At 38.7% G+C, this 15,731-nt stretch overlaps 2 protein-coding genes and 1 long non-coding RNA gene across 6 annotated transcripts in view; 2 read left to right on the top strand and 1 right to left on the bottom strand.

Annotated features, from left to right (window-relative positions):
* Nucleotides 1-15,731, top strand: part of LOC146476379 (uncharacterized) — a 131,743-nt gene that overhangs the window by 13,429 nt on the left and 102,583 nt on the right. The window lies entirely within an intron of this gene.
* LOC146476384 (uncharacterized) overlaps nucleotides 1-15,731 on the bottom strand; it is a 39,288-nt gene that overhangs the window by 1,612 nt on the left and 21,945 nt on the right. The window lies entirely within an intron of this gene.
* On the top strand, nucleotides 28-4,058 carry LOC146476385 (tetratricopeptide repeat protein 28-like). Its single transcript, XM_085114629.1, has 3 exons — nucleotides 28-138; nucleotides 1,057-3,361; nucleotides 3,931-4,058. The coding sequence occupies exons 1-3, from the start codon at nucleotides 28-30 to the stop codon at nucleotides 3,939-3,941; spliced, it is 2,427 nt and encodes an 808-aa protein (XP_084970755.1). The 3' UTR covers nucleotides 3,942-4,058.

Raw genomic sequence — 15,731 nt, 5'->3', positions numbered from 1 at the left:
ATGATGAAACCTGATTTAGTACGCGACATGTCCAGAGAAGGTGGCGACTATGACAACCTTAAAATCGCTAATCTGAGCCTGGGCAACTTTCAAGAGGCCATAGAGTACCATGAAAAATATCTAAGAATAGCAAAAGAAGTAGGCGATAGATACGGAGAAGATTGCACCTATGGAAACCTAGGCATTGCCTATAGAGAACTGGGCAACTTCCAAAAGGCCATAGAGTACCATGAAAAGCATCTGAAAATGGCAAAAGAAGCAGGCGATAGATCCGGAGAAGGTAAGGCCTATGGTAGCCTTGGCAGCGATTATCAGAGCCTGGGCAACTTCCAAAAGGCCATAGAGTACCATGTAAAGCATCTGAAAATAGCAAAAGAAGTAGGTGATAGATCTGGAGAAGGTAGGGCCTATGGCAGCCTCGGCAACGCTTATAAGAGCCTTGGCAACTTCCAAAAGGCCATAGAGTACCACGAAAAGCATCTGAAAATAGCAAAAGAAGTAGGCGATAGATCCGGAGAAGGTGGGGCCTATGGAAACCTTGGCAACGCTTATCAGAGCCTAAGCAACTTCCAAAAGGCCATAGAGTACCTTGAAAGGTATCTGAAAATAGCAAAAGAAGGAGGTGATAGATCCGGAGAAGGTTGGGCCTATGGCAACCTAGGAAACGCTCATCACAACCTGTGCAACTTCCAAAAGGCCATAGAGTACCATGGAAAGCATCTGAAAATAGCAAAACAAGAAGGCGATAGATCCGGAGAAGGTGGGGCCTATGGCAACCTTGGCAACGATTATCAGAGGCTGGGCAACGTCCAAAAGGCCATAGGGTACCATGTAAAGCATCTGAAAATAGCAAAAGAAGTAGGCGATAGATCCGGAGAAGGTTGCGCCTATGGCGGCCTCGGCAACGCTTATCACAGGCTTGGCAACTTCCAAAAGGCCGTAGAGTACCATGAAAAGGATCTGAAAATAGCAAAAGAAGGAGGTGATAGATCCGGAGAAAGTCACGCCTATGGCAACCTTGGAAACGCTCATCAAAGACTGTGCAACTTTCAAAAGGCCATAGAGTACCATGGAAAGCATCTGAAAATAGCAAAACAAGTAGGCGATAGATCTGGAGAAGGTAAGGCCTATGCCAACCTTGGCAACGATTGTCAGAGGCTGGGCAACTTCCAAAAGGCCATAGAGTACCATGTAAAGCATCTGAAAATAGCAAAAGAAGTAGGCGATAGATCCGGAGAAGGTTGCGCCTATGGCAACCTCGGCAACGCTTATAGGAGCCTTGGCAACTTCCAAAAGGCCATAGAGTACCAGGAAAAGTATCTAAAATTAGCAAAAGAAGTAGGCGATAGATCCGGAGAAGGTAAGGCCTATGGCAGCCTCGGAAACGCTTATCAGAGGCTGGGCAACTTCCAAAAGGCCATAGAGTACCATGTAAAGAATCTGAAAATAGCACAAGAATTAAAGGATAGATCCGGAGAAGGTGGGGCCTATGGCAGCCTTAGCAACGATTATCAGAGCCTGGGCAACCTCCAAAAGGCCATAGAGTACCATGAAAAGCATCTGAAAATAGCAAAAGAAGTAGGCGATAGATTCGGAGAAGGTAGTGCCTATGGCAACCTTGGAAACACTTGTCAGAGGCTGGGCAACTTCCAAAAGGCCATAGAGTACCATGAAAAGGATCTGAAAATAGCAAAAGAATTAAAGGATAGATCCGGAGAAGGTGGGGCCTATGGCAACCTTGGCATCGCTTATCAGAGGCTGGGCAACTTCCAAAAGGCCATAGAGTACCATGAAAAGCATCTGAAAATAGCAAAAGAAGTTGGCGATAGATCCGGAGAAGGTGGGGCCTACTCGAACCTTGGCAACACTTATCAGAGCCTTGGTAAGTTTCAGGAAGCTTTCGAGTGTTATCAAGCTAGTGTAGGTATACTTGATATTGTCAGAGCTTCCATTACTCTTGAAGATGCCTTAAAAATAAGTTTTCAAGACCTTTATTGTGGTACTTATAGTGGTCTTTGGCAAAGCCTGTTGAAGCTGGGAAGAATTGATGAATCCTTGTGTGCTGCAGAGCAAGGTCGAGCACAGACTTTAGTTGACGCCTTAAAAAGACAGTATGGTTTGACAGAGTTCCCACCAGCGTCACTTGAACCTAAAGAAACAATTTCTTACATTTCAAGCAAGTTATCGACGAAAACGGTTTTCTTGGGGCACAGGCGCAACAAAATCACTTTCTGGGTTATCAGCAAAGGAAGCAAGGTTGAGTTTCGAGAAAAGGAATTGGACCAACAAAGAGTGTCCGATGATGCAGTCAAGGTCTTGCTAAATACCACTTTGAAGGAGATTGGGGTTGAAGTCCGCGTTAGATGTGAGAATCGTTCATTGGATGAGCTAGATAGCCGTGGTGTTGATGACAATGATGAGGAGGATGAGGGTGAACAAGGAGTGCCATCACAATGCACCATCAATGCGTTACAACCATTACATGATGCAATTCTTGGCCCCATTGCAGACTTGTGTCAAGGTAACGAATTGATCATTGTGCCCGATGGTCCCCTTTGTCTGGCTCCACTGTCGGCTCTTAGCACATCTACCCACATACGCACTGTACCGTCCTTGACCAGTTTAAGACTAATTACAGATTGCCCTGAGGACTGCGAAAGTGTGCAGGGAGCACTGCTTGTCGGAGATCCATATCTTGGGGATGTCAGAAATCGAAAGTTCAAGGAACTTCCCTATGCCAAAGACGAAGTAAAGATGATAGGAGAAATTCTAAAGATTCCACCACTTACAGGAACAGAAGCAACGAAAGACGAGGTGCTAAAACGAATACCTTTAGCCTCTTTGGTTCATATTGCAGCTCATGGAGGAGAGGAAACAGGAGAAATTGCTTTGGCGCCAAATCCTGGATGGGAAAAACATTACGAACGAAGTTCAAGATCCAAAGCAGGGGACATGGGTCCTAAAGAAGAAGACTACATCTTGAAGATGTCGGATGTCCAAGGTGTTAAGCTGCGAGCAAAACTGGTTGTGCTTAGTTGCTGTCATAGTGGCAGAGGAGAGATCAAGTCTGAGGGTGTCGTCGGAATTGCTCGGGCTTTCTTGGCCGCTGGGGCTCGTTCTGTTCTGGCTTCACTATGGGCAATTAAAGACCAGGCAACTTTGGAGTTCATGAAGTGTTTCTACCAACATCTTGGGGATGGTAAGACTGCCAGTGTAGCTCTTCACCAGGCTATGAAGTATCTACGAGAGTCAGAGAAATTCTGTGCTGTGAGGAATTGGGCTCCTTTTATACTAATTGGTGATGACATCCACTTGAATTTGGGCGCAAAGAAGGAAAGCGCTGAAATGATGCTTGAAAAATGTAAGTTTTCTCTTTTCCAAGTGTTGTGGTTGTTGTTGTTTTGTGAAAGATAGTATCTTTGTTTAATTTTTGGCTCTTAATTTATCCACCTCCGAAGAAAGAGGTTGTAACTAAAGTGTTTAAAACCAAAGTTGTAAAGTGGCCTGGTGTTTTAAAAAGAAAAAGGTTTTCCAGTAGAAAACTGAGTAAGAACATTTAGAAAATAGAATAAATGGCAACCATATCTCCAACCCAAAACAAAATTTACTACTTCAGTAGACGACAGCTTGTAAAAAGAAGTAAAAACGACGTTGAACAAATTAATAAATGAATGCATTTATAGCCAGAGGGAAAGTTTCGGTTATTGGTGTACCAGAGAGAAACGAAACGGTGCCGATTTTTTCGGTTGATTAATTTTTTTTCCCTTATACTTCCCATGTCTACAAGAATAAAATTCAGAATTGTAATTTCGAGGAATTCTTGAACAAAGCTTGAACTACCAGGGTAAACATCTGTGTCTATCACATGGCATGGGTCAATAGTGAGATTTTTTTGTTTAGTTGATGTTTTCCATTTCTTCTCGTTCACAGACGCTGAGTAATCATGTCAAGACAAAACTTTTCCAACATACATTTCCCTACATATCCCTTTCTAAAGGAACTGGAAAGCTGCAAAACGCCCTTGCCATAAGCTGTTTCTGAAATGCTTATTTGATTAAATGTTGGGAAATAAGATCGAGGAAGATCTTTTAACAAAGTTTCTTATTTTCTCTCTATACGCCTGTTAGAATGACCGTAAATCTCATTTACAAGGATACACATAGACGACGAATTGAGAACGGAAGTAAAAGGCCAGTTAGGCAATAAGTATACTAAACAAAGAAATTTAATTTCTTCAATGATTTTTCCTACGCAGCCGTTACTTTGGCCTTCAGCATAAAATCTCCCCACTAACGGCTGCTCAAGCACTTTCATACGAAACACATATCTTCCACACTTTTAACCAATTGTTGCTCTGGTTCCCGTTTTCAGAAACAGACACGTCCCAAATTCTACGCCAGGAGACTCATTTGTGGTTATTTGCCGTTAATGGCATATTATGAGACTTGGTTTTGGTGTATGGTACTATGGTACAGTTTTGAGCGTACCTAAACTTCACTTAGCCTGCGTAGCAGTCGTTTCCGTTTCCTTCAAGCCAAGCGGGGCAAGCGCGCGAGGGCATTGGGCAAAAAGGAGCAAAAACAGTGGGAGCGGGGGGGAGGGGCGGGGAAGGAAAGGAAACGCCTGCCGCTGAGCCCAGACATTTTACCGAACGCCGTTCGTCAGCGAACGGGAGACAATGATGTATTGCTATTGGTCAATCCTCTGTCAATCAAACTCATAGACCAAAACGACATCCGGTTCCCGTTTATCAAAGGTAAACATATGACCGAGGCCGAACAGAACCTTTTCGAGTGTCCTTTCAATTCCGAGTTTATTTTGCTTTGGAGTTTGGAAACGACTAAACTACTTTCGTAGGAAGATACGTTAATTCAGTTGGAACCGGTGCAAAGGACTGCTTAATCAAGAATTCTCGGTCACGCTCAAAATATAGTTTTCACCGGGAGTTTTCATTGCGCTTTGGTTTGTTGGCAGGCATTATCGTCTCATCAAACATGGTGTAGTTTGTTTTTCGAAATCCCGCCGGAATTTTTAAAAATTGAAGAAAATTTTTGTTCTGGCTGTCGGCGGCCTCAAAGACACGAAAAGCTGGAAGAACGACTTTGTATTTCCCGCTACGCGAAATACATTTTTATCCTGGAAACGCGAGGAAGTATTTAGCCATGTGGGACAAGCTCATTCTGTCTGTAAGTCCAGCTGTAAGCAAATGAATTAATATTCTAAAACATAAGTAAAATTTGTCTTGGCTAATTTTATCTACGCTTTGTTCGAGCCACGTAAAGTTCGACAAAAATCTTCAAAAAATACTGCATCTTGGATCGGAGTAAACAAGTTGCCCGCCGCGATTCTGTTTTCGCTGAGATTTACCAGAAGGTAAAAATGATTGGTTCTCATGTGACATTTGACGTGACAGTGTAGGTCCCAAGGGAGCGAACCCATTTGGGGGCGTTCGGTAAAATGTCTGGGCTCAGCGGCAGGCGTTTCCTTTCCTTCCCCGCCCCTCCCCCCCCCCGCTCCCACTGTTTTTGCTCCTTTTTGCCCAATGCCCTCGCGCGCTTGCCCCACTTGGCTTGAAGGAAACGGAAACGACTGCTACGCAGGCTAAACTTCACTGTGAAATACACCTACATAGCAGATATTTGAATAGTCATTGCAACACGTAAATTGTCAGTTAGATCGCCTGACCACACGTTCTTACTAAACATGCCGCGAGGGGACCAGGACTAGACATGGAGTATATCGAGAATATGATAACAAAGATTACAATATTTCAAGCCTTATTAAGGAGGCTCACAGTGGTTCTGGCATTGGGGTGGATCTTTTCAAATCAATATTTCGCATGGAAGGCTTGCTTCGATTTCTATCATACTACACCACCTTTTCAACCTATGATCAAATTTTATGTTTTTGTTGGTTTCCAAGCAACAGCTGTTACCTTAACAATGGTGAAAGAAAGCACTTCTTTTAAGTAACGTCGATTATCTCGAAATCTAGTCCGACACTTTACAACGATACTTTCAGGATTTAAACTACTCAACCTTGACAACTTGTGGGCGAAATTATCAGAAATCTGTAAGAGCGTTTTCAAGTAAATTTTTTTATGAGCTAATTATTTGTTATTTGTGTTTTAAAACGGCTAAAATAAGTTGAAAAGCTCGTAGTTTGCATAAATCAAAATACAGTAGATCTCCGATAACTCGAACTTTGAAGGGAGACGAAAAACTGTTCGAGTTAGCGGGGGTTCGAGTTATTGTAGTAGATCGAAAATTCGACTTTTCATGTAAATAATTTATAGTTTATTGATTATCAGCACTTCAGTATACAACCCAGGGCAAATTCAACTTACTCTCATCAGAAACTGTAAGTCCCATGTAAGCTGAGGCTTTCGAGTCAGAAAAAACTTTGTCAACAATTTAAAGAAAGAATTGGAACGCCTTGAGATGTGAACATTATGAACTTGTACTCAGCTACTGGAGAACGTGTTAGCTAAACCAGTTTAAAAACATGTATACTGTATTTTCACAGGCGTTCCAAGGTCCAATGGATACATGTTTTCATTCATTGTAGCACTGTTTTTTGTTTTCTATGTGACAGATTAACAGGCAGTGCATGCGGTTTGACTAAAAAGATTGGAAATGACGGTCAAATGCGTGATCTGTTGCAGTGATTAAGATTAAATTGCTTCAGAAGTGTCAATTCCAGTGTTTTTTCCCATAGCATGACAGAAGGAGCTAATGGGATGACATCAGTGGTGAGTTGCAAGAACCAGAATTCGAGTTATCGGGGTAAATTTCGATCAGGGGAAACAAATTTAGTTCGAGTTAGCGAGGAATTCGAGTTATTCGAGTAAAATTGACTGAAAAGTAGGGTCAGATCCAAAGGAAACGGGACTTAGTTCGAGTTAGCGTGGAGTTCGAGTTATCCTAAATCGAATTACCGGGGTTCTACTGTATTTCAAAAATGCCCTTATAGATTTTCAATTTCAATTGTGAGGCGTTAAAATAATAATTCGTTTTGATTTTCGAGCACGTTTTAGGCCTAAGAACCATTCCGGGCGTTAACTCGGTCTAGTTTCAGCCGCTATTCTTTATCTCTGAAAATGAAATTTGTTTTGTTCTTTTCTGGTCTATATCACTGCTATTCACGTGTAATGAATATTAAACAATTATTCTACGAGCGCGCGTTGAATATTGGATGATAGATAGCCAATGAGGCGCGTAGCACCGAGCTGGCTATAATCATCTCATATCCAAGAAAGGCGAATGGAATAATTGTTTTATTAAAAACGATCAAGAAATATTGCTAGATTTTGCTGATCTCACTTTGCAAGAACAATAAGAACACAATTTAATGTACTCTATTCTTCGGGTATGGTATAATGGCTCATACACCATGGCTACTAAGCCAATCAAATCGCTTGAATTGCATTATACAATGATCCAGTTTTTAATAATTACATGTACACCACGCTTGTGTTTACTCACGGGTTTATCTTTCATGTCTTACAATAAAACATCTCTTTATTCTACTGCTTACAGCATACTAGTTAACAATTATTCCACGAGCGGGCGTTGAATCGGAGATGATAGATAGCCAACGAGGCGCGTTAGCGCCGAGTTGGCTATAAGCGTGAGTGGAATAATTGTTTTATTAAAAATAATCAAGAAATGTTGGTAGATTTTGCTGGTTTCGCTTTGCAAGAACAATTAGAAGACAATTTAATGGTCTCTATTTCTCGGGAATGGTATAATGGCTCATATACCATGGCTGCTTAGTCAACCAAATTGCTCGAATTGCATTATACAATGATCCAGTTTCTAATAATAGGATGTAGATTGTCCGGCGGGAATCAGTCAAGCTCAGAAGTTGAAGACTTTTCTTACTACTGGAATTGTTTTTGTTGGTATCATAAGATGTTTTATTGCAAGGCGTGAATGACGTATTTAAGAAGAGTACTCTGCGTCTCCTTTCCTATGGTAACAGCGGTTGCTTCAAAACCAACAAAAACATACAATTTAAGGACAGTTCCATACTAATACCGAAGTATTTTTATGTGGTTTATGACTGTGGGTAAAGCAGATCTTAGCAAGGGCTATTGGTATCCGAAGAAATTGGAGTAACCACGTATCCTTTAGAAATAATTAAGCAACAATTACCTTATTATAGGAAATTAACAATGCACGTTGATAACGCAAAGAAAATTTACGTTACAGTAAAGTAACGCGAATTTTTCAAAAGTTAGGTTTTTTTCGATAAGCATCTTGCTTTATTTACTGCGATTTTCATAATTCTGCAAACTCGCACTTTACATTTCTGAATGCCAAACTGCGTTTTGGCTTCCGTCAATAAAACCTTCCAAGACAAGTGCACGGATGTTTCTAAGTTTTTTTAAAGCCGAAAATTGGGTTTTGAAGCCTAACTAGATCCTATTAATTCAAAAGATAGTGACTCTGAAGAGCCAATAGAGGAGTCATGAACTAATAAGGTTTTGTAATGAAATAAAGGTGCTTCAGAATAGCAATATTGTAAAATAGCGTGCATTAAATTTACATCGACATTAATTAAGATACATTAAATTAGCGCGAATTTTGTAAAATCGCGTTAATAAAGTGCATTGTTAATTTCCTCAGTATTGTAAATATAGTAAGTATTGTTAGTAGAAAAAAGTATTGTTAATATTGCAAATCAGATTTAAATTATATATTGTTTGTTCTGTAAGAAGTGTGTTTTGTATTGTAAACACGGTTTTCTGTAGCATTCAAAGATAATAATAATAATAATAATAATAATAATAATAATAATAATAATGGGAGAATCTCTTTATTTACTTTTTTCAAGAAAATTGCTTATTTACAAAATAATAATAATAAGATAATAATAATAATAATAATAATAATAATAATAATAATAACAATAATAAATAGGCACCGTCCTTGATCATAGGTTGGAAAGAAAGTGGAGTATGATGGAAATTGAAGAAAGCCTTGCATGCGAAAAATTGATTTCAAAGATCTAACCCAATGCCAGAACAATTTTTGCGAGCCTCCTGAAATCATTAGGAAATGAACCCTACGTTCGTTCGTTGACAACAAACAGTAGTTTGTAGCCAAATAGCTTTTTTCGTGTACATGTACTTCTCCTCTTCAGTCCAAAATGTTCTTCGTCTAAAGGGAATACCAGCATTTGACGGTGAATTAAAAAGTGGATTTAAATTGGTGATTAACGTAGATAAATGTTGCTTCGCTTTAGGATCACCAAACCCGCTGTGGGATGAAATGAGTAGGATGGACCACCACTGAAGATAAACAACCTAGCCAGCTGCAAAAAAAAAAGGGACAGGAACGCGCTACTGGAAACCGTGCTTTGTTGCGCTTGCCTCTTGAAATAAGCATCGATATAGCAGGGAAGCTTCAGAAACAGCGGTGCACACACTTTTGATAGCCTGTCTAAATAATATGAGGGCTGTAATGTTATTAATGAATTGAACTCTAAATATTCTTCGAACGTTTCTGTGTATTATAGGGTTACTATGAATAACAGTCAAGGTTTCATTTAAACCAGCTTATCTAATTAGATAATTGTAAATAAATATTTTCCGTATTGCACGGAGCCCAAGGCAATAGAGAGATTTAGAATTACGTTTATGGCAAACGGCAGAAATGACCACGTGACTATGTTTATCCTTTATTTGCCGCTCGCCTTTTTAGTTTTAAAGTAAAATGATAAGTTTTCCGTTATCATCAAATTTCAAGCTTGTTTTGCATCCATGTACTCATCTTATCAAGAAAACATCAACGCGAATTTCACGTTTGCCGTTTCCCGCAGACGCGATTGTAAATCTCTTTGTAAACAAATCTATCGCTCCAATTGTCAAATTGTTAATGTAGTAGACACATTTACTCTCTAACTCTTGTGGCGGGTGTGAAAAATTAAGTAAAGGAAGTATGTATAGATCAGAAGAGAATAAAAAAAGAGCGAGCGGTAATTAAAAAATCTAAGCTCGCTTACAAACTAACTGACCACTAGCAAAGCAATGTCATTTCTTTTATTACCAGCAATTTACATTTGTGTAAACGGAAAAAGTTCTTTGATCATAGCAATTTAAAGTTCAATTCTAGCTTTCCAGGAAACAACCTAATTGTTAATTAATTGTCCTCTTTCATGTTATTATTGCTGTATTATTGTCAACGTGATTTATCACGCTTTTTTGTCTAATGAAATAGTATTTCTATAAATACCAATACAAATAAACTGTTGTTGTTGATAGTAACTAGCAGGAATGCATTGATTATAATAACTACTGTTTGCTCCCTCTTTCATGATAGAAGAGATCCAATCCCTCTGCTCCCCCTTGATATTTATCTTCAATTTATTATTAGTTTCCGAAGCATAACATGTAAGTTATTCTTATCCACTGTTTAGAGATCAGATGTGACAGTTAAGAGAGGATATCGCATTTCAACCGTGTGTTAAGAAGGCGAAATTGTTGTTGCGATTTTTTTAACTAAACTTGGTTGCATATCCTTTTGTACAGGGGCAGCTACATTCTCCTAGCTTTAAAATTACCCAGTCACAATTAGAGGTCAGTAAAGAGATTGATGAAAGGTCATTTTTGTGGGGAATCAGGAGTTTGTTGTATTGCACGACAAGTGGGTACACTATAACTTCATAGCTGCGTGCTTCGAGATCTCCAAGATATTTAGGTGAGGTTAAACGTGTGTAATCACAAATCCGTTTGTTTGTGTCGCACCCTCTCCTCAAACAACACCTTAATTTTACTTAGCAGAGTTTAACTGAAGGTCATTGGGAACTGCGGAGTCTTCTTTCTTCACATTAAACTAGGAAATCCCTTACAAATGTTAATAAACAATATTTACTTTGTGAACCCTGACTTAAACACGGCCACTTAACAGTTCAACAAAGCTGCCAGAATTCTCCAATTGCATACCGCTTTTGGACTATCTAGCGAGGGATTGTCCTCTAAAGAACAACGCAGGTTGGCCCTATAGTAAAAGTAGACATGCAAAGTTATCATTGATAGAGGCCTATGTATGTATGTGTGGTTCATCCTACCCCGTCTCGTTTTTTGTTGCCAACCATGTATTATTTGTTACATGCGGATTGCAACAAATGTGATAGTATATTTAACGCCTGGTGAATATATGAGAATGCTGTGTTATTCAGTCACTGATGACACAGGCTAGGCATAATCGGCAAAACGAAATCCGAGCTTTTCCAAAAGGAATCGAGGGGCTGGGGCTGACTGTCATGGCGGTTAGTACGTTTCTTTAACTGTCCAACAAACTATGGCGTTTTCGTGACATGGAGGATTTTTACTTGTACTGGTTTAGTATTGAATGACTTCCTATTGACTCGTGGAAGCTGTTTTCACAACAAATTAAGTTTCTCCGACCAAAGAATGCCTAAAAATCAAGAAAAGAAACGTGCACGTGGATCAAGTTCGTCCCCTGAAGATGAAGTAACAGACACAATGATCCTGGGAAAGCTGTCCAGCATCCACACAGACATTAAAGCATCAAAGGACGAACTGAAAAGTGAAATCCAGGCAGTCAAATTAGAATTAAGCGAAGTAACGAAGTCGCTGAACGCCGTGTGGGAAGAAGTACAATCACTTAAACAGAAGAACAAAGATTTACAAGACCAGTGCGACACCACTACCAGAGAAAATAGCAAACTAAATGAAGAGATTAGCGCTCTTAAAAATCGTCTTATTAAGATGGAAGATTACTCCAGGCGAGAAAATCTTCGTTTCTATAACATTCCTGAAAATCCTAGAGAGAGCAGTGTGGAGTGTTCGAGTAAAATAATAGATGTTCTATCTGAACTCGGCGCCGACCCAGAAAATATCATGTTCCACGCAATACATCGAACGGGAAATCCAAGTAATACAGCTTCTTCGAACAGTGCTGTGAGCAACGAAGCTTCGACAGAGTCAAGAGAAGGGGCATCACGACCTGCACGTCCACGACCAATTTTAGTTCGTTTCGTCTCAAGAATGGATAGCGATTGGGTTTGGGAAAACAAAAAGAAACTTATGGACAGTTCTCGCTTCTCATCTGTATTCATTGACAAAGATCTCTCCGCGGAATCAGCAAGGCAACGTGGGAAGCTCCGCGCCGCATATAGGAAAGCCAAGGAACTGAACATCGGTAAAGTTTTCATAAAAGGTAAAAATATATCAGTCAATAGTACTGTCTACTCAGTAGACAACCTGCCGGACTATCTTTTGCCACGGCAACATGACAGTGATTAGCTAACATCCAAGCTTACCTAAATCTTATTAGTCTTAGCATTATTAGCTTATGGTTTTTCTTTTCAATAATTTAAATTTCGCTAGTCAGTTGATAAATTATTTATTTACGAACGGATCACTATCTATATATACATATATATACTTAAATATTTTTGTTTTTCCGGTCAGTTTTTGTCTTTGCTTGTGTAGACTTTGCGAAAATTTACATAAAACTACTTCACCAGGCCAAAATGCATTAATTTGCACGCCATAGTTTGCATTTTCACTCAAACAATAGTCCGGAGCCCTCAAAGTCGCACTAAAGGTGTGAATCTTGTGAACCTTTTTAACAACTTTAACAATTTCGACCTTCAGATCTATGTTTTCTTATTTTTTTCGACCTTTTCATACTTGTCTGAATGAATGGTTGTTTGTTCTATTCCCAGAAGTGAATAGTTTTACATTCTTTTTCGTCTCCTGTCACGTACTGTTTCTAGCTACTGGGTCTCGCATTAACCTAACAATATTTTGTATGCAACCAATTTTTTCACATAATAATGGTGGTTAATCTAAAAGTTATCTCGCTAAATGTGCGAGGTATAAGAAATCCAAACAAAAGGAGAGCAATATTTTGCTATTTAAAACAGCAAAAAGCCAATATTTTTTGTTTACAAGAGACCTATTCACAACCGGATGATGAGAAAATATGGTCTGCGGAATGGGGCGGAAAAATCTTCTTCTGCCATGGAACTTCACACTCTAAGGGCGTATGTATTCTGTCAAACCCAAACTCTACTTTTAATCTCGACGTAGTTCAAACTGATCATCAAGGCAGAATCTTGATTTCAAAACTCAAAATCTCTGAGGAAATATTTTTCATTGTAAATATCTACGCACCCACTGATTATCGAGACCAAAATGAATTTATTAAAAACTTAAGTGAATTTCTTTTAAAGAAAACGGATACCTCCAGGTTAATTATCGCGGGTGATTGGAATTGTACACTTACTAAAGCAGATAAAAGTGGGGGTGTAGCCTGGAAATCTACGAATTACAGGGATGCTGTTGACAATCTTATGAGTGAACTGAATCTTATTGATATCTATCGAAAATTGCACCCCAAAACAAGATCTTTCACCTACGAATCTAAAACTATTAATTTAAAATCGAGAATAGATTTTATCTTGGTATCCCGCTCGATCTCCATAGAAGTCCAAAATGCTGAGATTCGAATGTCAGTTGCACCTGATCATAAGGCGACTTTCTTGAAGATTAACATAAGAAGTGAACTTAAGAGAGGCCCGGGTACGTGGAAATTCAATAACTCTCTCCTAGAAGATGACAATTTTAAAGAACAGATTGCATTCTATTATCCTCAAATACATGAGAAATACGCCGACGTTAAAGATAAACAATTATTGTGGGAATTAATCAAAATGGAAATGCGTATGAAAGCAATTAGATATTCTAAAGAAAAAAGGTACAAACTTAAAAAACGTGAATTAACACTTCAAAAGGAATTACAAGATCTTGACAATAAAATTTGCAATACGAATTTTGAAACCTTAGACCAAAATGTTCTTGTAGAGTACGAAGCCGCTAAAGAAGAATTGAAAAAGATATATGAAAATAGAGGAAAGGAAGCTATTTTTAGATCCAAAGCAAAATGGCTTGAACAGGGAGAAAAACCGACAAAATATTTTTTCAACTTGGAGAAGACGAACTATGAAAAAAAACTTATACGCGAGGTGAAATTAGAGGATGGAGATACGATAACAGATCCAAAACAGATTGAGAAAGAACTTGAAAAATTTTATAGTAATATGTATACATCCAAAAAAAATCTTAATAGCGAACTTCAAGGTGAAAACGAGAGTTTTGAGTCATTTGTCGAGGGAATTGAAATCCCTCAATTGAATATTGAGGAACGAGATTCATTAGAACACGATTTTACATATGAGGAATTAAAAGAGGCGGTGAGCTCTTTCTCGGACAACAAAACTCCAGGTGAAGATGGATTCACTAAAGAATTTTATGAGTCCTTTTATGATCTCATTTGGAGAGATCTGCTAAATTCTTATAATGCAGCCTTCCAAAGCGGGTCCCTATCTATTTCCCAAAGGAGAGGAATAATAACTTTAATACCAAAAGCCGACGGCGACCTGACTGAACTCTCTAATTGGCGTCCAATATCTTTACTTAACATCGATTATAAAATTTTGACGAAGGCTTTGGCAAAAAGAATAGAAAAATACCTTCCAAAATTAATTAATTCAGATCAGACCGGATTTGTCAAGGGAAGATACATAGGCCAAAACATAAGACTTTTAAGTGATATAATGGAATATCTAGATGCTAAAAAGACCTCGGGATTGCTTCTCTTTATAGACTTCGAAAAGGCTTTTGATAGCCTTGAATGGGTTTTCATTACTAAAGCTTTGAACGCTTTCAATTTTGGCCCAAATGTGAAAAAATGGATCTCAATTTTTTATAACGGTGTACAAAGTGCAGTTATGAATGGTGGGTTTTTGACAACGTATTTTAATATATCAAGAGGAGTCCGTCAAGGTTGTCCTCTAAGTCCTCTTTTATTCATCCTCGCTGTGGAATTGCTAGCAGTAAAAATACGCCAAGATCCAGATTACAGAGGCATTTCCCTCCCAGACGGCCAGGAGGTCAAAATTTCACAGTTTGCTGACGATACCACTATAATAACGGAAAATGTTGAATCACTCAAACCTTATTTACAGATCTTGGATCGTTTTGGAAATATTTCAGGCTTAAAATTAAATAAGAAGAAAACAAAAGCTATGTGGATGGGTTCCATGAAAGATAGTAATTTGAAAGTACTTGACTTTAAGACAACAAAAGAACCCATTAAAGTTCTTGGAGTACATCTTTCCTACAATACATATAAATGTACTGAAGAAAACTTTCACGCGAAGATAAAGAAAATGAAAACAAAATTGAACTTGTGGCTCTCAAGAGATCTCACGATATATGGCAAGTCTTTATTGGCGAAAGCTTTAGGTATATCACAGTTAGTTTATGCTGCATCCATGCTGACTGTTCCAGAATCGATTATCAAAACTGTTCAGGAGAATCTCTTTGCCTTTCTATGGAAAAACAGGAAAGACAAGATAAAAAGAGTAGTTATGTATCAACCAGTAGAAAAAGGGGGAATCAATTTTGTTAATTTTCACACGGTTATTAAATCGTTACGCCTAGCTTGGATTGGTAGACTACTGGACACGTCTGATGATAAATGGAAGGCAATCCCAAATTACTACTTTCGAGAACATGGCAGCTTATTATTTCTCCTTAAATGCAACTATAATGTAAAACTCTTGAAAACAGGTCTGCCTCTCTTTTATCGAGAACTTCTTCAATACTTTCAAGATCTTAAGAAGACAACTAACATCCTTCCAAATGGCGAATTCATTCTTTGGAACAACAAGTCGATAACCATAGACAATGC

The sequence above is a fragment of the Pavona decussata genome, unplaced genomic scaffold (genome assembly GCF_977016875.1).
Source record: "Pavona decussata unplaced genomic scaffold, jaPavDecu1.1 SCAFFOLD_77, whole genome shotgun sequence".
Classification (NCBI taxonomy): Eukaryota; Metazoa; Cnidaria; class Anthozoa; order Scleractinia; family Agariciidae; genus Pavona; species Pavona decussata.
Note: the sequence above shows the minus strand (reverse complement) of the source record. Positions and strands in the feature narration are given on the sequence as shown.

Excerpts from the sequence above, each read along its gene's own strand:
- LOC146476385 (XM_085114629.1), top strand. The coding sequence starts at position 28 with ATGTCCAGAGAAGGTGGCGACTATGACAACCTTAAAATCGCTAATCTG. Across the intron at positions 139-1,056 it reads ATCTAAGAATAGCAAAAGAA|GCCATAGAGTACCATGGAAA; the intron begins GTAGGCGATAGA and ends AACTTTCAAAAG.